This window comes from Dama dama, chromosome 23 (assembly GCF_033118175.1).
Source record: "Dama dama isolate Ldn47 chromosome 23, ASM3311817v1, whole genome shotgun sequence".
Lineage (NCBI taxonomy): Eukaryota > Metazoa > Chordata > Mammalia > Artiodactyla > Cervidae > Dama > Dama dama.
The window spans coordinates 75458787-75479708 of record NC_083703.1 but is presented as its reverse complement, the minus strand read 5'-3'; the positions used below and the strand labels follow the sequence as shown (position 1 = coordinate 75479708).

At 44.1% G+C, this 20922-nt stretch overlaps 1 protein-coding gene across 6 annotated transcripts in view; it reads right to left on the bottom strand.

The window, feature by feature from the left end:
- EYA2 (EYA transcriptional coactivator and phosphatase 2) overlaps positions 1-20922 on the bottom strand; it is a 253772-nt gene that overhangs the window by 172907 nt on the left and 59943 nt on the right. Inside the window, exon 1 of one of the 6 annotated variants that reach the window (XM_061127415.1) lies at positions 14505-14580. The exons of 3 other annotated variants lie outside the window; for them this stretch is intronic. Coding sequence is in view for 1 of the 3 variants with exons in the window: in XM_061127412.1 (XP_060983395.1) it covers positions 3159-3175 (17 nt within the window). In the remaining 2 variants the exon portion in view is untranslated. Of the gene's footprint in view, positions 1-3158; positions 3487-14285; positions 14309-14504; positions 14581-20922 lie in introns of those variants that run through there. 2 more of the 6 variants (XM_061127418.1, XM_061127412.1) reach the window with 2 other exon arrangements.

Sequence of the window (20922 nt, the reverse complement as noted above, 5' to 3'; positions counted from 1 at the left end):
AATGATAGACACCTGTTTCAGGAGAATGGTTAGCTAGGGGTCATCAGGGGATGCAATTTAGGAAAAGGTACCCTGGGGCTTCAACTGTGTTTGCAACAATGTAGTTCAGAGGTTGACACAAACTCTGATCCATCCAAATCCAGCTTATCATCTGTTTTTGTGTGACCCATAAACTAAGAATGGCTTTCATATTTTTAAATGGTTGAAAATAATCCTAAGAAGGATAGCATTTCACGACCTGTGAAAATTATGTGAAATTCAAATTTCAGTGTCCATTAGTAAAGTCTTCTTGGAACACAGCCCTGCTTGGCAGGTTACTGTATCCTTCACGGCTACTTTTATGCTGCAATTTCTGTGTAGAGTAGTTGCCATAGAGACCCAGAAAGCTGAAAATATTTCATATCTGGCAGTAAAAGTTTGCCACCCCCTGTTTTAGTCTATAAGTAAGTGGTGGAGGGCAGGAGGAGAAGGGGACAACAGAGGATGAGGTGTTGGATAGTATCAGAGACTCAATGGACATGAGTTTGAGCAAGCTCCAGGAGACAGTGAAGGACAGGGAAGCCTGGCATGCTGCAGTCCACAGGGTCATAAAGAGTCGGACATGACTTAGGGACTGAACAACTGGTGGCTTAGTCGCTATGTCATGTCTGACTCTTGTGACCCCATGGACTATAGCCCGTCAGGCTCCTCCATCCGTGGGATTTCCCAGGGGATCTTCTCCACCCAGGTATGGAACCAGCATCTTCTGCATTGCAGGCAGTCTTTACTGACTGAGCCATCAGGGAAGCTCTCATAGGGTTACTCTATATCTCTGCATGCCCAAAATACTTCATAATTTTTAACAAAGAAAGAAATCACTTATCCCAGGACTTGCATATAGGAAAGACTTTATATATGCTTTTTAATCAGAAGAGAAAATTCCACACCAACCAGCTACTAGTGTTTATGTCTTTCTGTGAGCTGATAAACATTTGGGTCCTAAATGTTCCTGTGTATACATGGGTCCTGAGATCCGGTTTTCTTGTTCCTCAAATGCCACAAGGCACTTCAGAAAGAGGCCTCTCTATCTCTTTGATATATCAAGACATATTTTGTGGAGTGTGGCAAACAGCAGACACTGAACTTATTGTCTGAGTGTAGGTGTCAGAAATTTGCATTTTATCCAAACTCATTCCCTTCATTCTTTTGGATATATGCAAATAATTAAAGGTTAAAAAATAAACAATGTTGTAAAAAACTGCATTGCTCTCTAAACATCCAAATGCTACGTGTGGGTGTAAGTGTTAGTCGCCCAGTCGTGCCCGACTCTCTGCGACCCCATGGACTGCAGCTCACCAGGTCCTTCTGTCCATGAGATTCTCCGGGCGACAGTACTGGAGCGGGTTGCCATTTCCTTCTCTAGAGGATCTTCCCAACCCAGGGATCGAACCCAGGTTTCCTGCATTGCAGGCAGATTCTTTACCGACTGAGCTACAAGGGAAGCCCCATGTGTGGGTATGAAAAGCAGCAAATTGTTAGCTAAATGACCAAATCCAGTGAAAAACATAAGGAATTGTCTTTACTCCTTCTCAGGGTTTAAAAATATTTGAAGTAGTTGCCAATATTCAAAAATGAGGTGATTTCACGTAAGAATCTAGAGTTTCAGCTTCTCTTGAAGAATTAGAGGAATACTGACCGTTCTTGTATTGCAACTATCAGCTGGCTACCCAGTTCGGTCAAGGCATATGAGCTCGTTTGCCATAGTCCCCACCACTCCCTAGTGTCTTGTATTTGACCCCCTCTCCCTTTTTCCATCTCCTTTCCCCGCGGTCTTTCCAGGCTTTTGTTTGAGCTCCGTGGATTATGTGCCATCAGACGAGCCTGATGAGGAAGGAAACAGCAATGTGACACTCCTGGCCTCAGTCTCATAGCTTATGATTTTTTACTGAGTATCACTGTTGCCCTCAAGGGCAATCAGCACATCTAAACAGCATTTATTGACGTTATAGCACAGCAAGAAGGTGTCATGAGTTCTAACTCCGGGATGGAGTATCGCTATTAAAACTTTGGTGTCTTCACCTTAGACTCTTGCCTAAGGTCCATGAAGGCCAGCTCAATGTGGAAACCACCCCTATTATCCCCACAGCATCTGATACAGAATCTTGTTCATTCTGTCATCTGATTAACATCTGTCAAAGGATGAGAGGAAGGAGGAGACAGAGGAAGACAGGAACTTGGAGGGAGAGGAGAGAGGAAATCTGTAATTGGAGCAATTAGCTTCTTTTAAAAACTCCTATTAATTTTTGTTTTCCACCTCACCCTAGAGAATGCTCCTAATGTATTAAATATGTAATTATGTCTCCTTGTAAATGATGCTATATTATTTTATGTGACATATGTGGGGTTTTTTGGTTTGTTTTTGGCCATGCCAGGCACATGTGGGATTTTAGTTCCCTGACCAGGTATTGAACCTGTGCCCCTGCATTGGGAGCATGGAGTCTTAACCACTGGTCCGCCAGGGAAGTCCTGTGACATATGTTTTAATTTATATGAATAGGATTATGCATGAGACCTCATTTGGTTTATCAGGATTTTTTCTAGTCTGCACTATGATTTTATAATATATATATATATATATATTATTATTAGATGGTTATTTAGCTTGTAGCTAGAATTCCATACCGCATACCCACTTTATTGTATTTATGCATTGCTTTAGTGATGGACATATAGGATGCCTTCATCTCTCAGCTACTATAAACAATGTTGCAACGAACATATTCATTAAACATATATATACACACACACATACACACACATGTATATGTAATGTGGTGTAGTTACACACACATACATATTCTTAAAACATATAAATATTTGGGGAGGATTCCTGTCTTACTGGGTATACATGAAATGAACCTGACCCAAGTACTAGCAGATTTTTCTTCATAAATCCTGGGCTAATCTAGATTTTTACCATAAGTACATGTGCGTTCTAATTTCATAAATTCTTGCTAACACTTGGCATTGTCAAGCTTTCTAATGGCTGCCAAACTGCTGAATGGAAAGCAATTATCTCATACTGGTTTTAATTTTCATTTCTATGATTACTAGAGAGTTTGAACATATATTCACATAGTTGTGGGCCATATGAGCTTCTAGGAACTGTCTATTCATACCTTTTATCCTTGCCCATCCTTCGACTGGGTTTTCTTTTCTCTCCCTTTTTGTTGATTTCCTGGAGTGCCTTGTAGAGTCTAGGTATTACTCCATTGTTGGTTTTGTTTTTTTCTTTTTGATGACAAAGCAAAAGGAGTACGTCAAGACTGTATATCGTCAGCCTGCTTATTTAACTTCTATGCAGAGTACATCATGTGAAACGCCAGGCTGGATGAATCACAAGCTGGAATCAAGATTGCCAGAAGAATATGAATAATCTCAGATATGCAGATGACAGAACCCTAAAGGCAGAAAGCGAAGAGGAACTAAAGAGCCTCTTGATGAAGGTGAAAGAGGAGAATGAAAAACTGGCTTTAAAACTCAACATTTGAAGAACTAAGATCATGGCATTTGGACCCATCACTTCATGGCAAATATGGAATGGCAAAAATGGAAACAGTGACAGACTTTATTTTCTTGGGCTCCAAAATCACTGTAGATGGTGACTGCAGCCATGAAATTAAAAGACGCTTGCTCCTTGGAAGAAAAGCTATGACAAATATAGACCGCATATTAAAAAGCAGACACATCACTTGCTGACAAAGGTCCGTAGAATCAAAGCTATGGTTTTTCCAGTTGTCCTGTATGGGGGTGACAGTTGGACCATAAATAAAGTTGAGTGCAGAAGAATTGATGCTTCTGAACCATGTGGCGCTACAGAAGACTCTTGAGAGTCCCCTGGACAGCAAGGGGATCCAACCAGTCAATCCTAAAGGAAATTAACCCTGAATATTCAAGGGAAGGGCTGCTGCTGAAGCTGAAGCTCCAATAGTTTGGCCACCTGATGTGAAAAGCTGACTCACCAGAAAAGACCCTGATGCTGGGAAAGATTGAGGGCAGGAGGAGAAAGGGGTGACAGAGGATGAGATGGTTGGATGGCATCACCGACTCAACAGACATGAGCCTGAAAAACTCCAGGAGATGGTGAAGGACAGGGAAGCCTGGCATGCTGCAGTCTGTGGGGTTGCAAAGAGTCAGACACAACTGAGTGACTGAACAACAACAAGATATTGCAGGGCAACTAAGGCAGGACTTGAAGGCCCAGGGCCCCAGAGATGAGACGTGGACTAGGTAAGTCTGGCCTCGACTACTTTTCCCCTCAAGACATTTGCCAATTTATAAGCACGGAAGAAAAAAAAAAAAGCAGCTTAGAGTTTTCCAGTCTCAATGAGCTGGGGAGACAAAAATTGGAGTTACTAAGGCAGCTTACTCAATGAGCTGGGGAGACAAAAATTGGAGTTACTAAGGCAGGTTACTAAGGCAGCTAGGATCCAAGGAGCTAAGATCTTAGAGATGTGAGAACCACAGAGAAGTCAGCCTGACATCGGTGACAGTCGTTACCTTTGAGGTGTTTGCTGAAACCTAACCTGGGTGGGGTAAGAGTCAGAGAAACCAAGTAAAAAGGGGGTGGCTAAGAAGGCAAGAAATGAAGCAGAGGACTGGCAATCTCCCAGTACCAGGGAGACAAAATTGGAGTTCATGGTCCATCAAGATGAGAATCCTTGGTAAACAAATCGGCCTTTTAATGAGACCTCTGAAAAGTCACTCCCTTGGAGTAAGGACCATCCAAATAGATCCTGTCTTGAATCATTTAAATCTCTTATTAGATCAAAGTGATTTGCCTCAACTGTCACTACTTGCCAGAAGAGCAACTTTTCTTTTGGGGAAGATGTCATCTTCCAAAGTTTCCAAAAATTTTCCTACACAATGCTTAGCATTTCATAAAAATACAGGCATGCAAGAGACAAAACCAAACATTCAAAAACCATGACAAAAAAACCAAACTCATATATAAGATTCAGATATCAGAGTAACTAAGCAAGGACTTCTCAACAACCTTGATAATATGATCAAGAAAAGAGATTTACAATGGAAAATGCTACTAGAGAACTAGAATGACTAAAAAAAATCAAATGGAAATTCTAAATCTGAAAAATACAATAACTGAAATTCAGAATTCAGCAGAGCATTTGAATCACAGATTCAAATATAACAGAAGAAAAGATATATATATATATAGAAGAAAGATATATATATATATAAACAGAAGAAAAGAATGAACTGGGAGATAAGTCACTAGACAAATTTCAGAACGAAGGTTGGAAAACAAGTTTTTAAAAAAGCATAAAGTGAACATGGGACATGGAGTAAAGGTCTAACATACATGTAATAGGACCACAGAGGAGAGGAGAGAGGGAACAACTTAGAAACAATATTTAATGATAAACTGGCCAAAAACCCTTCAAGATTGAGGAGGAACATCAAGCCAAAGCAATGAAGAAGTTTTGTGAATTAGAAGCAGGATAAATACAGAGAAAAATATTCCACGGCATATCACAGTTTCAAACTATACACATGTGAGAATATATTAATCTCAAAAGCAGTCAGAGGGGGAATAAGGCAAATTATTTTTAAAGAAAGTCTAATAAGACTTCTCAACAGAAGCGATGGAAACCAGAAAACAATGGAATTTTATCTGCCAATGTAGAATATTATGCCAACAAAAATCCTTCAAATATGAAGACAAAAATGAAACAAATTAAGATCATTTGCCACTTGATTTTGCTACAAAATTTAGATTACTATAGCAAATAGACTTGCAGTATAAAATAATACTCTGGAAGCATAAAAATTCAAGGAGGGATAAAGAGCAACATAAAAGGGTAAATTCAAGAGCAGAGAGGAACAAATAACCTTAACACATTCTAAGGACTGTGCATTTTCCTTGTAGTACAAGTACTAATTTATAGTAAACTTGTAAAGATTTATCATGGGTGCATTCTATAATATTTAGGGTAACTGCTTAGAGAATAAAAATAATAAATGTATGCCAACAAGCTAATCCAGGAGAAGGTGGAATAATAAAAATACTTGATTAATCCAAAGAAAGCAAGAAAGAAAAGAAACAAAGAAGAGATGGAACGCATAGAAAAAAATGATAGATTTAAACTTCAATTTATCAATAACTACATTCAATGCACTGCACTAGGGTCTTTGTTAGGTAATGCAAGATCTAAAATTCAAACATACCTAGAGCAGTACAAACATACCATCCTTAGGAGGAAAATAAATAAACATCACTAACAACGTCAACGGAGAAGGCAATGGCACGCCACTCCAGTACTCTTGCCTGGAAAATCCCATGGACAGAGGAGCCTGGTAGGCTACAGTCCATGGGGTCGCGAAGAGTCAGACACGACTGAGCGACTTCACTTTCATGCATTGGAGAAGGAAATGGCAACCCACTCCAGTGTTCTTGCCTGGGGAATTCCAGGGATGGCGGAGCCTGGTGGGCTGTCGTCTATGGGGTCGCACAGAGTTGGACATGATTGACGCGACTTAGCAGCAGCAGCAGCAGCAACGTCAAAGCAATAGAAATGTTAGTCCCGGAACTTCCCTGGCACACCAGTGGTTAGGACTCTGTGCTCTCACTGCTGAGGATCTGGGTTCAATTCCTGGTTAGGGAACTAAGATCCACAAGCTGCCCAGTATGGCCAAAAAAAAAAGTAGTCCCTAAAATAAATACAATATATTTAAAAAATGTTAGTCCTCACACACCAAACAGGACCCCAAGTTAAGAACCTGATTATTGTTCTTTTCTGGTGCCACCTAGAGCTTATGGGCACTGCTATCTCATAGAAGCAAACCATTAACCACAAACTAGAGCAACATGAATAGTTCAAGGCAACATAAAGTGAGAAAAATCCTTCCAAAAATTCTAACCATAGCTCCTATGTCCCAAGCACCTGTTATGTGCCAGGCGCTTTCCTTGATAATTTTTACCTTAATTATCTCCTTTAATTCTCTCAACCACCTGGGGAAATAGGATTATCCGTGTCTATTGGGTTCACCAAAAAAGTTCATTCAGGGAACAAATTTTTTGGCTAACCCAATGTTTCCCAACAGGATGATGAATCATTCCTGTTTGGTGAACATTTCCTATTGTGCCCTGAGGATCTTAAAGGAAAAAAAAAAAAGAAAGCTTTGTAAATTTCAGCACAGGGTGAATGTTGTGTTCATGTATTATGGGTCATATTGTTTTATTATTGAATCACCTGAGGCATCAGAGGAAGTGGCACTAATCTCTCTGGTGTTTTGAGGGCTCTGAAGGTCCTAACCTGGCCCCATTATAGCACTCATTTTATAGACAATAGAAATAAAAACAGCTAACACTTAAAGATCATTGAATCTGGGGCTAGGAGCTCTTTGCATGTATCAGCTCACCTTAATGCAGTGATGTGGGTAGAGATGAGGAGGCTGAGGTTAAGACAGTGACCTGCTCATTAGTGGGGGAGCCAGGATTCAGAACCAGGTGGTCTGGCTCCAGTGTCTGTGCTCTTAACCATGTAGTTGTTGTTGTTTGGTTACTAATTCATCTTCAACTCTTTTGTGACTCCATGGACTGTAGCCCATCAAGGCTCCTCTGTCCATGGGATTTCCCAGGCAAGAATATTGCCATCTCCTTCTCCAGGGGATCTTCCCGACCCAGGGATTGAACCCAGGTCTCTTGTATTTCCCATTGAGCCACCTGGGAAGTGTGCTCTTAACCACAGCTTGCGAGTGAAACTGGGTCAGAATTTAAACCCAGGTTCCATCCAGCTCCAACACCCACTAAGCCGGCTCTGCACCTGCTACGTGGGTTCAAATCCTAGCTTTGTGTCTTATGAGCCTTGTGACCTTGGGCAAGTTATTTAACTTCTCTGAGCCTTATGCAACAGAATGGAGAAAATAATAATACCCTCTCAAGGAGGTTGTTCTGCACACTTTGTCAGAGAAGGCCTGAGTGAGTGTGTATTCAGTAAAGAGTAATTACTGACATCATTTGCATTCACACAGACAAAAGCTTGAAAGACACAGTGGTCGAAGCTGGGAACTGCCTTGAGGGCTATCTGGAAACCACTGGTTCCTATCATGGTCTGACAGGCAGAGTTAGTTCAGTTCTCTCACAGTTTTGGGGGACACTTCCTTCGCTTTCTCCTCCACCCCTTACAATTACCTGAAAGAAGAGACTGGCTTATTCTCTTTGCAGCAAAGGTTAGAGAGAAATCAGGCTTGTCATAAGAGTCTGAGGGGAAGAGAAAGACTCAGCTTCCTTTTCATGAAGGCAGGGAAAGGAAGTGAAGGCGCAGGATTCATTTACCAAATAAAATTTTGTCCTGCTTTGCACTGTTGCAAAATCCCGATACCCCAGCAGCTTCAGAACCGGGACAGGAGGAATGAGAAAGAAGAAAGAGGCCCAAGTCCCCGCCCTCTGCCCTTTCCTCCTTCTGCGGCTGCCAGCGGCTTGCCATCATTTGTTATCCTTGTCACCACCGGTGTCCCCGGGGACGGAGAAGCTCTGGGGGAGTGTGGAGGAGCCCCAGAGATGACAGCTGGAGGGTGGGGGCGGGGTGACTTCAAAGGTTGGGAAGCATCAAAAGCAGATGGAGGGTCCCAGGCGGGCGGGCAGCTCACCTTTCCACACCCCCCGCCAAGCACACTCTACCTTGGCTGAGAACAGGGGCTCTGCCTGCTGGATGCAGAGGACAGATGGCCAGTCAGCCAAAGGGCCCTTAGAGAGGGCCAACTCCCGGCAGCCTTCGGGGGCTTAGAAATCCAAACCTGCCGACAGCGATCACCAGCTTCTGGAGGGGCAACAGCTGTGGCCCAAACCTGGACCTTCCTGGCTGCCGACACCCCATTTGATTTCATTCAAAATACATCTGCTTATCGTGAAATGTCTCTGCTCCCCCACCTCTGTCTCCCGGAGCCTAGGCGGGGTGGGGATGGGCACTGGTCGCACAAAAAGCCCAGGGTTTCCCCCCCTCCTCCCCTTCCTTCAGCTCTCATGTCCAATCCATTATTCGGGGTTGTCAAGTGTACCTGCTAACATCCACGGAACCTGTGAGCTTCTCCCCACCAGCCCCCACGGCCATCGCCCAGGACCAAGCTGCCACCCTCTCTGCCCTGGACAACTACCGCCGGCCTCCGAGCCACCTCCCTGGGGCCACTCTGGCCTCCCTCCAGCTCGTTCTCTGCGTGCCAGCCAGAGGAACTTCTGACAACATAAATCTGAACCTGCCGCCTTCACTTCATCCTTGCTTAAAACCTCTGACTGTTCTTAGAACAAAGCAGAAACTTCTGAGCGCAGCCTTGATCCAGCTTCCCCTCGCTCACTGTCTCACTCCAGGGTGCTGGCCTTCCTCTCCCCCACGCTCTCTGTCACGGGGCCTTTGCACATGTCGTTCCGTCTGCCTGGAACACCAATCCCCTCCGCTTGCCCTTTGGGGGTCTCAGCTCTAGCAGGATTTCCTCAGGGATCTGGGGTACTACCCCTCCCTGAGTACAGACCCTTCCCCCCCGGCGCCTTCCAGGGACCCATGCCCTCTCTTTCACACGCCAGTCACTATAACAATTTTTAGACTATTTAATTTCCATCTGTCTTCCCAACCAGCCTACAACCTCCCTGATGGCAGGGATTTTATTTTGTCCACCACTACAGTCCCCAGATCTCCTGCAGGGCCTGGTTCTTGATGACTATTTAATAAATACTTGTTGTAATATGGATGGATGTGCTGTATGAATAAACGTTACTTATTCATCGCCTGTTATATATTCCAAACACCGTGCTGGTCACCATCATTGTCACTGCTCTGGACAGGACACTCATTTACATTCGTTGCCTGGCCCTTCTAGGAAAGGATTTTGAGACCCCTGGTTTACTCTTCCTGCCAGCGTTAGCACTGTAGGTAGACATGATCAGAAGTACGTGGATATTGGCTGTGGATCAATGAAGCCCGTGTGCCACAATTACTGAGCCCACGAGCCTAGAGCCTAAACACCACAATGAGAAGCCCAGGAGTAGTCCCCGATCGCCCCAACTAGAGAAAGCCCGCATGCAGCAACGAAGACCCAGTACAGCCAAAAATAAATAAAAAATTTAAAAGTACATGGATGTTGGATGCTACTATCCCCAGGCCATCCCAGAAGGGAGAAGTGTCCAAAAGCTCCTGGGCAAATGATAAAGGTGTTTGTTAATTATGGTTGTCACACTTATTAAGTTCTGCCTGGCTATCATGTACTTGGTGTTCCTGCTCCCCAGTCCCATTAGTTTAATTTTTTTTCCAGCTTTATTGAGATATAACTGAAATTTTATGTAAGTTTAAGGCATATGATGAGATGATTTCATACATGTATATACTGCAGAGGGATTTTGGTAGTCCCACTTGGAGCTTAGAAAGCAGGAAGAGAAAGCAGACAAGTCCAGAGTCACAGCATGGAGGAGAAAGTTATCACTTAAGAAAGAAAGAACATGGTGGGAGCAGAGGGTGCCTGGCACTTGGTCCTGGTGGGTCTTGTGGCAACAGCATCTTTCCTTTCTTTAGGGGAACTGATTCTCCCCCACTTTCTGTGCATGTAGCTTGGGCGGGGCTGACTGACAGGCCCGGAGACTGGCCATTTGCATCCTCCATCCCTCTGTCTAGTGATTGGCTCAAGGGTGATGGTCACGTGAGTCAGTGGAGGCCAATGAGAGGCCTGGGGTTACCCGATGTAGAAGACATTTCTCCCACAGGACACAAACCTTGGAAGGTATCTATTTCACTGGCAGTGCAAGTCCACAGACTACCTTTGAGTGGCACAGTCTTAGAAGACTGTGACTCCCATTCTGATACATGCACGTCACGTCTTTGGTGTTCAGTGTAAGAATAAACTGTAAGTGCCGTGAAATTCAGGGGTTGCTGTCCCCACAGACGACTTCCACATCTAGGGGGAAGGATGCCACCTGCGGACTGGTACAGTCACAAGTCCCTCCTCCTGTCCACATCTCCATCCTTCCACCCTGTCTCCCCCTTTACAGTGGGGAAGATGTCACTTAACAGAAGTTGCGGGGCGAGGCTGGGATACAGAGGGAACCATCACCCCAGATGAATGAGGTACTTTCTGTCTCCTCTCCAAATGCGAGGAAGAAGGCTGGTAAAGTAGGAACACAGTTGACACTAAATTCATTCACTAATTCATTCACTGAGTCAAGCTGTCAATCATTTAGAATCACTGACTCTATTCATGTTGCTCTTGTTCAGTTGCTAAGTTGTGCCTGACTCTTTGTGACCCCCATGGACTGCAGCATGCCAGGCTTCCCTGTCCTTCATTATCTCCTGGAGTTTGCTCAAACTCATGTCCATTGAGTCAATGATGCCATCCAACCATCTCATCATCTGTTGTCCTCTTCTCCTTTTGCCTTCAATCTTTCCAGCATAAGTCTTTTCCAATGAGTCAGCTCTTCACATCAGGTGGCCAAAGGATTGGAGCTTCAGCTTCAGCATGAGCCCTTTCAATGACTATTCAGGTTTGATTTCCTTTAGAATTGACTAGTTTGATCTTGCAGTCCAAGGGACTCTCAAAAGTCTTAACATCACAATTCAAAGGCATCAATTTTTCGGTGCTCAGCCTTCTTTAGGGTCCAACTCTCACATCCATACATGACTGCTGGAAAAACCACAGCCTTGACTATTCAGACCTTTGTTGACAAAGTGATCTTTGCTTTTTAACACACTGTCTAGGTTTGTCATAGCTTTCCTTCCAAGGAGCAAGGATCTTTTAATTTTATGGCTGCAGTCACCATCTGCAGTGACTTTGGAGCCCAGGAAAATAAAGTCTGTCACTGCTTCCACTTTTTCCCCATCTATTTGCCATGAAGTGATGGGACCAGATACCGTGATCTTAGTTTTTTGAATGACTTTATTCATATCATACACCAAAAATCAAAACTGTTACTCATTCACTAATTTATTCCCCCCCCCCCCCCCCCCCCAGTTTTTTTAGGAAGACCAAGGACTGTTCCAGGCACTGGGGATACAGTGTCAAATTGGTCAGACAAATTCCCTGCTCTCACAGAGCTGCCATTCTAGATTGACTTGCTCTTCAGTCCTAGTTGGCATTCATCAATGGGTGACCCCAGATAGCTGGGTCAGATCTCCCAGCCACGTAGATGGATCTCCTCCTGCTCTATTATCTCTATTATCTATTATTACAGGTCTATTATCTATATTACTCTAATTTTTTATGATACAGTTTTAAGGACCCAGCTAATATCTCAAAACATTTCAATAAATTTTAGAATTGTAGATAAAACTAAGGCCATCTTAGATGTGGGTTCGATCTCTGAGTTGGGAAGATCCCCTGGAGGAGGGCATGGCAACCCACTCCAGTATTCTTGCCTGAAGAATCCCACGGACAGAGGAGCCTGGCAGGCTACAATCCATAGGGTCACAAAGAGTCGGACACGACTGAAGTGACTTAGCATGCATGCAAGGGCACCTCTGGTCACTATCTCCCATTAGCTACATCCACAGTGACCAATACAAGGAAGAGCTTCGCAGACCTTGTTCTAGTCATAAACACACAAAACACCCACTATATCCTTAAATACACACAGTACTGTCATAAATGTATTTCACGAATATCTTTTTATTAATGTTATTTCCCTGAACATCCTATTCTAGGACATTTTTGGCTCTAATAAGAAAATGTCTTGATGTTCATTCCATGTAATGACATAGAGATCTAGCCTATTCTTTTTAACTGCTGCATGGGATTCCCAGGGCTCTGGGCCAGCCCTCAGATCTCCTAAGGTTGGTTGTTATAACTTAATGCCGCAGTGCCTGAGTTGGGTCTTCTTGGGAGCACAAGCATGTAGTTCTCTAGGGGTGATAGCCTAAAGTAAAACTGCGGGGTCTGCCTTTAAAATTGTAAGTGACATTGGCAAATTGCCTTGGAGTGGCTGATTGAAATTTATATGCCTAATGGCCCTGTCCTATCTTCACACGTTGTATTGTTTCCATTCCCTGATGGGAAGGCCTTTATCCAAAACTCTCTTAGGAGGACGCAGCAATTATCTGCATCTGCCCCACAGCAGCAGTCTACTCCTTTTACCATCTTTCAGTCAAGCAGATGAAGTTCTTATCTTAGAAAGGAAAGCCTTGTGTCTTATGTCAGAAAGGAAAACCAGCCTGAGCCTTGAATCTTAGCCCCAGACTTAGCTCTCTCATTCAGGTCTGATAAATTCTCTTGTATGTGAATTTGGTGCAGAATAAAAACAGTCAATGGAAGAATTTTTACTATGCTTCTCTCAGCCCCAATACCATGTAAAACAAGGGCCCATTGTTTAGGAGAATCCAGTTTTGTTTTTTATTTTGAGATCATTGCAGAGTCACAAGAAGTTGTAACAAAAAAAGTACAAAGAGGTCCTGGGTACCCTTGATTCAATTCCCTCCCTCCTCACCCACAGTTATATCTTCCATAATCATAGTACAAGATCAAAACCAGAACACTGACATTGGGACAGTGTGTTTGTATCTCTGTGTCATCTTATCTCATCTGCTGATTCATGTAACCACCACTGCAATCAAGAGAGAACTATTCTGGGACTCCCCTGGTGGTCCAGGGGCTAAGACTCCATGCGCTCAATGCAGGGGGGCCTGGGTTCGATCCCTGGTCAGGGAATTAGACCCCATACGCCCCAACTAAAGACCCTGCCTGCTGCAACTAAAAAGCATCCCACATTCAACAACGAATATCAAAGACCCTGCATGCACAATTAAGACCTGGTGTAGTCAAATAAATATTTTTAAAAAGGACCCTCCGAAAAAAAGAAACAACTATCCCATCACCACAAAGATCTCCTTTGTGCTACCCCATTTAGAGGTGCAGTCACCTTCACCCCCCTCAACACCCTTAACCCTTGGCAATCACTAACCCTTTCTTCATCTCTAAAATGTCACTTTCAGAATACTACATAAATAGAATCATACAGTACATGACCGCTGGAGATTGGCTTAAAAAATGACTCAAGGTCAGATGCTTGCATTTTACAGTGCGCTTTCCCATATTCACTAGACCCACAAGAGACAAACTTCACAAAAGCGCCCAATGTGTGGTGACAATCGAGATGGGACCACACACACTCCCCTGATTTCAGGTTGGGTTCAGCACAGCCCTGGAGCAAAATGCAGAACTTTATAGAATATTTCTCATGCAGAGCCATTAAAAAAAGACTCCAATCCAAACCAACAAAACAAGGTACAAAGCAAAACAGCGGGGACTCTTACTGTAAGGAAAGGCTTGCCCGCGCCAGCGGTGGCTGGGGAACACCAAGGGTTCGGAGGCCACCGGGAGCCCGGGGACCTCCCCAGCAGGCAGGCAAGCGGCAGCCGGCGGCAGGCAGCGTCCCTTGGATGGCAAAGGCCTTTTGCTGAGTCCAGTCCCTGCAATCAGTAGACACCACACCAGCCCTGCTGCCCATCACTGCCCCGCTCCCTCTTACTCACCCAGCCACAGTCCACCGCAATGGCCTGGACCTGTTTTAAACCACGGAGAAACTGCTTCTGAGGTCACAGAGCAAGAACGTTTTAATGTGAAGGAAGAGGGACGGGTGGGAGAAAGATAGTGGAGAAATGCAAAAAGAAACAGTACTAGAAACAAAAGATTAGAAGGACTTCCCTGGTGGTCCAGGGGTTAAGAAACTGCCCTCCAATGCAGGGGACATGGCTTCCAGCCCTGGTCGGGGGACTGAGCTCTCACATGGCCCAGGGCAACTAAGCCCAAGCACCGCAACTATAGAGCCGGTGAGCCACAACTAGAGAAGGCCATACGCCGCAACGCATAGCCCGAGAGCTGCAGCTGAGACCCGACACAGCCCAAAAAGAGAAGAAATTCTAAAAATAAATATTAGAATATCTTCATCCTATTCAAATCCTTAGTTGGGTCTCCATGAAGCACTGACTCCTATGAAACTGAAAAACAGTAATTCTCAGGCAGTGAGTCCTGTCTAGGAACCAGGCACTGTTTTAAGGGCCTTTTCAGATTTGACCTCATGTTATCTTCCTAAACCGGATTCCCTGGTGGCTCAGATGGTAACGAGTCTGCCTGCAATGTGGGAGACCCGGGTTCAATCCCTGGGTTGGGATGCTCCTCTGGAGAAGGAAATGGCAACCCAGTCCAGTAGTCTTGCCTGGAGAATCTCATGGAGGAAGGAGCCTGGCAGGCTATAGTCCATGGGGTCGCAAAGAGTCAGACACGGCTGAGCGACTTCACTTTTCTTTCTTTCTATCTTCCCAATAGCCCCTGTGAGATTGGCAGAACTTAGATCCCATTTTACAGATAAGGAAAGCAAGCACAGGAAGTTGAAGTCACTTGTCTAGAATCAACTACAAGTAGCAGAGAAGGATTTAAAGCCAGGATGTCTGATTCTGAAAGCTCTACTTGCCTGCCATCTGCCACGCTGGCAGTAGATGTCTTAATCTTCCCTAATGATGGATCTCTTTTAGTTACACCGTTACGCTCAAACTGAATGGGCCATGCCATGATTCATGAGTTTTTTAAAATGTTTTTCTTCTTGTGTTGAGGTTAGCTCAATTTTATGCAATTTCATAGACTGAGGGTTTTTTTTTTCCCTCCTTTTTTGGTAAGATGATTTTGCAGTGAGGGCTATAAGTTTTTTTTTTTTTTTTTAATGAAAAATCTGAATCATACGCAAAAGCAGACAGAATGGTAAAATGAATCGCTGCGTACCATTCAGATTCAGCCGTTTTCAAGATCTTGCCACACGTGTCTCTTCTAAGCTTCTTTTTTTCTCTCTTCGGTAAAGTGTTTTTAAAAAATTATTGAAGTCTCCTCTCTCCACAGAACATCATTTAAAAATCTGAACACTTTAAAAAAAACTTTTTATTTTGTAATGGGGTATAGTGGATTAACAATGTTGCAATAGTTTCAGGTCAACAGCAAGGGGACTCAGCCATACACATACATGTATCCATTCTCCCCCAGACCCCCTTCCCATCCAGGCTGCTGCTTAACATTGAGCAGAGGTCCCTGTGTTACATATACAGTAGGATCTTGTTGGTTATCTGTTTAAAATATAACAATTTGTACAAGTCCACCCCAAACTCCCTATCGCTTCCTCCCCATCCTTTCACCCCAGCAACGATTAAGTTCCTTCTCTCGGTCTGAGTCTGTCTCTGTTTTGTAAGTTCATTTGTATCATAAAAATCTGAATACTTTCTATGATCACGCCTGACAAAAGTCACAGTACTTCCTGGTGCCGTCTTGAACACTGTTCATCTTCAAATCTTGTCTCCACATGCCCTTAACTGGTTTATAAGATACCTGTTTATAAGGTCTAAACAAAGACCACACATCACATTTGCCTAGTCTATCTCTTATATTTATTTAAACTAGAATAGCCTCCCCCTTCCTTTCTTTTTTTTAACAGAATATTGACATGTTGGCGAAGTAGGTGAGTTGTCTTGTAGACCATCTCATGTTCTGGACTTATCTGTTTGCTTCCTCATGGTGTTGTTAATTATTTCTCTTTCTACTTCATTTCCCATGATTTCACTTTAAAATGAGATTAGGCTCGGATTAATCAGGTGGGGGAGCAAGGCTTCCGAGCAGTGCTGAGTTCTTCCCATTGCCTCGCATCAGGGGGGCATGGTGTCCAGGTGTCCCCCTACCCTTCCAGAGACGCTCAGACGGGACAGTGAGACCAGGTGGAAGCACCCTGCTTCCCCTAGTATGAAGCTCCCCTACATCTTTCCTCTAATGTTTTCATCCACTCATGCTCATGGCCCGAATCAATGATTTCATTAGGGGTTTGGAAGTTTTTAAAAATGTATTTTGAATGAGGAGAGTTATCTGACAGTATTGCAATCATATGAATACATCTGTGCAGCGTCTACGTGCTGCCAAACCGCTGCCACAAATCTTTCTTCACTGCCCTCTCCCAATCAGCCTGTGAGTGGGGCCAAGCCAACAGGAGCCCAGAACAGTGGGCTGACTTGAGCAGGACCCCCTAGGGGGCCTGGGAGTCTGGGTTCAAATCCCAGCTCCGCCACTTACCAGGGGTATGGGATCTTGCTTGACTTCTCAGCCTCAACTTTCTCACCTGTCAAATGGGGATAAATGGCACCACTGGAGCTAGTGTGAGGCTGACTTACCACTTGTACAGATCGTAGAACGGAACAGGACACAAACTCCTCTTTTTTCCACCCTTCCAGGTAAAGAAATTGACAGGCCAACAAGCTGAATACATGTCCTCAGGTCCCAGAGCTGACTGGGTGCTGAACAGAACCTCTTTCCACTGCATGATACTGTGTCAGTGGAATGCTTTTTCACATTTTGAAAATAACTGCAAATAATTAGGAAAAACAACCTTTGGCCATAAAGACTTAAGAGTAATACCTAAATGGCTTAATATAACACCAGATCCAAGGTCCCACATGATGTGGGTGCTAAGCACCCCTCCGATCTCGTCTCCTAGGAGTGAGACAGGCCGGGCCTGGGACCTTTGGCTGCATTGCTTGCACCTGGACAAACGCTTCCTCTGGGCAATGGAAGACAAAGAAACTACAGGGACTAAAAGTAACTGCAAGTAACCGCGTGTATGCGCAGCTGGGACGAATTATGAACAAGATACAAAGAGACCAAACAGCCAACTGCCACTTCTTAGGTGCCGGGAGCCAGAGGAAGGCGCATGGACCCTGCACACAGCACCACCAACGGGGTGGGCAGGCCATCCAAGCCACACCTCTGGCCCGACCCCTGGACCCACCCCTACCTTCACCCCACTTAAGGGACCTACTCCCCCAGGGAGCGAGCAAGGGCACCTGCTAGTACGTATTTCCCCTCCTTCATGCAGCATAAGTCCCAGGAAAGCCCTGCCTGAATTTCTCGTCTGGCCTCTTAACAACTTCTGTTGATTGAAGAGTCCGAGAACCTGGCTCAGTAACAGAAGGTCTGTCTTTTCCTCAAATGCAGGGACACTATTTTGCTTCACTCAAACTATCTCATGCCCTTGCACTGGTTCCTTCCGCCACACATTCTCTTTCCCAGAGCTCTCCCTGACTTCAGGTGCTGTCTCAAATGTCACCTCCTCAGAGACGCCTTCCCTGATCAGAGTATCAAACCCATCTCCCCCTCACGCCAACCTCTCCCCACGTTCTATCCCCGGGCCCTGCTGTCTTTCCAAGTCGGATCAGGATCTTACCACACGCTGCGTGTTTACTGATTCACTGCCAGACGTGCTTTGTCTTGTTCAGGCAGCTCCTTAGCACGCAGTCTGCATGCGTGTTCAGTCGCTCAGTGTCTGACTTTGCGACCCCAAGGACTGTATCCTGCTAGGCTCCTCTGTCCGTGGGATTTTCCAGGCAAGAATACTGGAGTGGGTTGCCGTTTCCTCCTCCAGGGGATCTTCCCGACCCAGGGATCAAACCCGCATCTCCTGCATTGCAGGCGAATTTCTTACCACTGAGCCACCGGGGAAGCTCTAGCATCGAGTATAGTCACTGAAATTGGCACTACACAGACAGTGGATATTGAATATTGAATACCTCCCTCTACCCATCATCCAACCCCAACAACCACTCATGGCCAGTCTAGCTTTCTTTTCATCCATCTCCTTCCTCTTTCATAGTACTTGGAAGCAAATCCCAGCCAAAATATACTTTCACCCTACAGCCTCACAGCATTATGCACAAGAATCCAGTATGCCCATTTATAAATAGCTTTTTTATATTTTTTTTTACAAAATAAAAACAAATTGCTTATGATTTGTTGATTATGAGTTGATTAAAGCAACATATAATGGAAAAAGATGAGGTCCTCCATAGTTTCACTTGTCTGTACTAACCATCCTTCACAGTTTGAAGTAAGCCATGGTAGAGTTTTTTAAGTGATCCCCAGAATTCTTCCTTTTTCCCCCTCTTTTACAATCAAGGAATCTGTGATTCCAGGCACGGCATACAGGCACCAGAATGAATATCCCAGCTTTCTTTGTGGTGAGGCTGTGGTTAAGTGACTAAACTATGGTCAGGATGGAATCAAAAGTGATGCATGTGACACTTTAAAGGCCCTTTAAAAAGTGGGGTGAACCTCCCCTTTTCTCCCATGCTTACTTGCTAGGCTTTGATGTGATAGAGTGTCATCTTGGACCACAAGGAAAAGGGCAGCATTTTAAGGATGACATAACAGGATGAAAGGAGTCTGGGTCTCTGATGACCTTACAGAAAAACAATATATTTATCTTATATAAAAATATAGATGCATTTATCTATATCAGCTCAGAGTTTTACATAAAAGACAGATAAACTTCTAGGATATTTATGCCACCATGATTTCAGTTCTCTGTTACACAGAACCAAATTTATGTCTGTCTGTGTTGTATGCTATGCTCAGTCGTGTCCAACTCTGCGATCCCATGGACTGCATGCTCCTCTGTCCATGGAATTTCCCAGGCAAGAATACTGGAGCGGGTTGCCATTTCCTACACAAAAGGATCTTCCTGACCCAGGGATTGAACCTGTGTCTCTGGTGTCTGCTGAACTGGCAGTCAGATTCTTTACCACTAGCACCACCTGGGAAGCCTGTCTGCCTGTCTACACCTATTTATTATGTATCTCCTACCAGATTTCTTTCAATGCGTTTATGTATGCATGTATATGTGTATATGTGTAGCAACTTGTATTATGTGGAATCCCAACATACACAAAAATACCCAGACTCAGCTTATGAGCCTCCCTCTGCCCAGCACCCAGCCTCAACAACCAACTCATGGCCAGTCTAGCTTTCTTTTCATCCATCTCCTTCCTCTTTCATAGTACCTGGAAGCAAACCCCAGCCAACATATACTTTCATCTGGAAAAATTTCATCTGTAAATATTATCTGTAAGCGAATCTCTGAAAAAACCCACAATCTTTTTTCAAAAACACAGACATAATACTATTATGCCTAGAAAATTCCTTAATATTACTAAAGCAGATTTTAATTTATTTTAACCAAAAATACTATGTAAAAAATATACCGTGGGCAATTTTCAACATCACTACGCGCAGCATGCACATGCACATAGAACCACCTAATTCTTAATATGGAATGCCCAGTTATTCCATAGAAATTATGTACAAAAGGTTATTTAGTCATTCTCCAATCTACAGACTCTCATGTCCATTTCATTTTTTTTTTTTCCATTTTAATAAATGAAGCAATGGACCTTTACTGATCTCAGGATTTCTCAGCTTGTGCACTTTTAAGATTTTGGGCTGGATGACTCTTTTCTGAGTGGAGTTGGCCTATGGATTGTAGGCTCTTTCACAGCATCCCTGGTCCTCATCCTTACTTGATAATAGCAGCACTTCCCTCTCCAAGTCGTAACAACTAGAGCTGTCTCCAGGCACTGCCAAAGGTGCCCTGGGGCCCTGGTCACGAACCATGACTCTCAACACTTACATATACACTTAAGCAAGTAGACAGCCCTCATTTCCACAGTGGAGGCCAGTGGAGAAATGGAAACAGGAGTTTGCAAAATGGCGGCCACTCGAGAAAAATATCAGTTCCTACTCATGCTGGATTGTAGTTACTACTGTCAGGATCCGATGGAAGAACACGAGATACATTTTATAAAACGGGTGCAGGGAGGGAAACGCCATCCTGATTCACAGTCCTGTTTTCTCCCAGTGGTTGGATTAGGTTTCAGGGACAGGTGTGACCCTCTGCATCCTTGTTTTCCTTACATGTAATAAGAAGTTTTATTATAATGGTGTTTGTACACAAAAGAGGAAAGGACTTCCAAATTTGACATGGATCCTAAACCCAACAGCTTGAAGCACACCCCCTCTGCTGAGATTTACCCCTGGCAAGATTTAATATGCAGCCAGAAGCTGCTGAGGAAAAATCAAAGGGCCAAAGGGTGC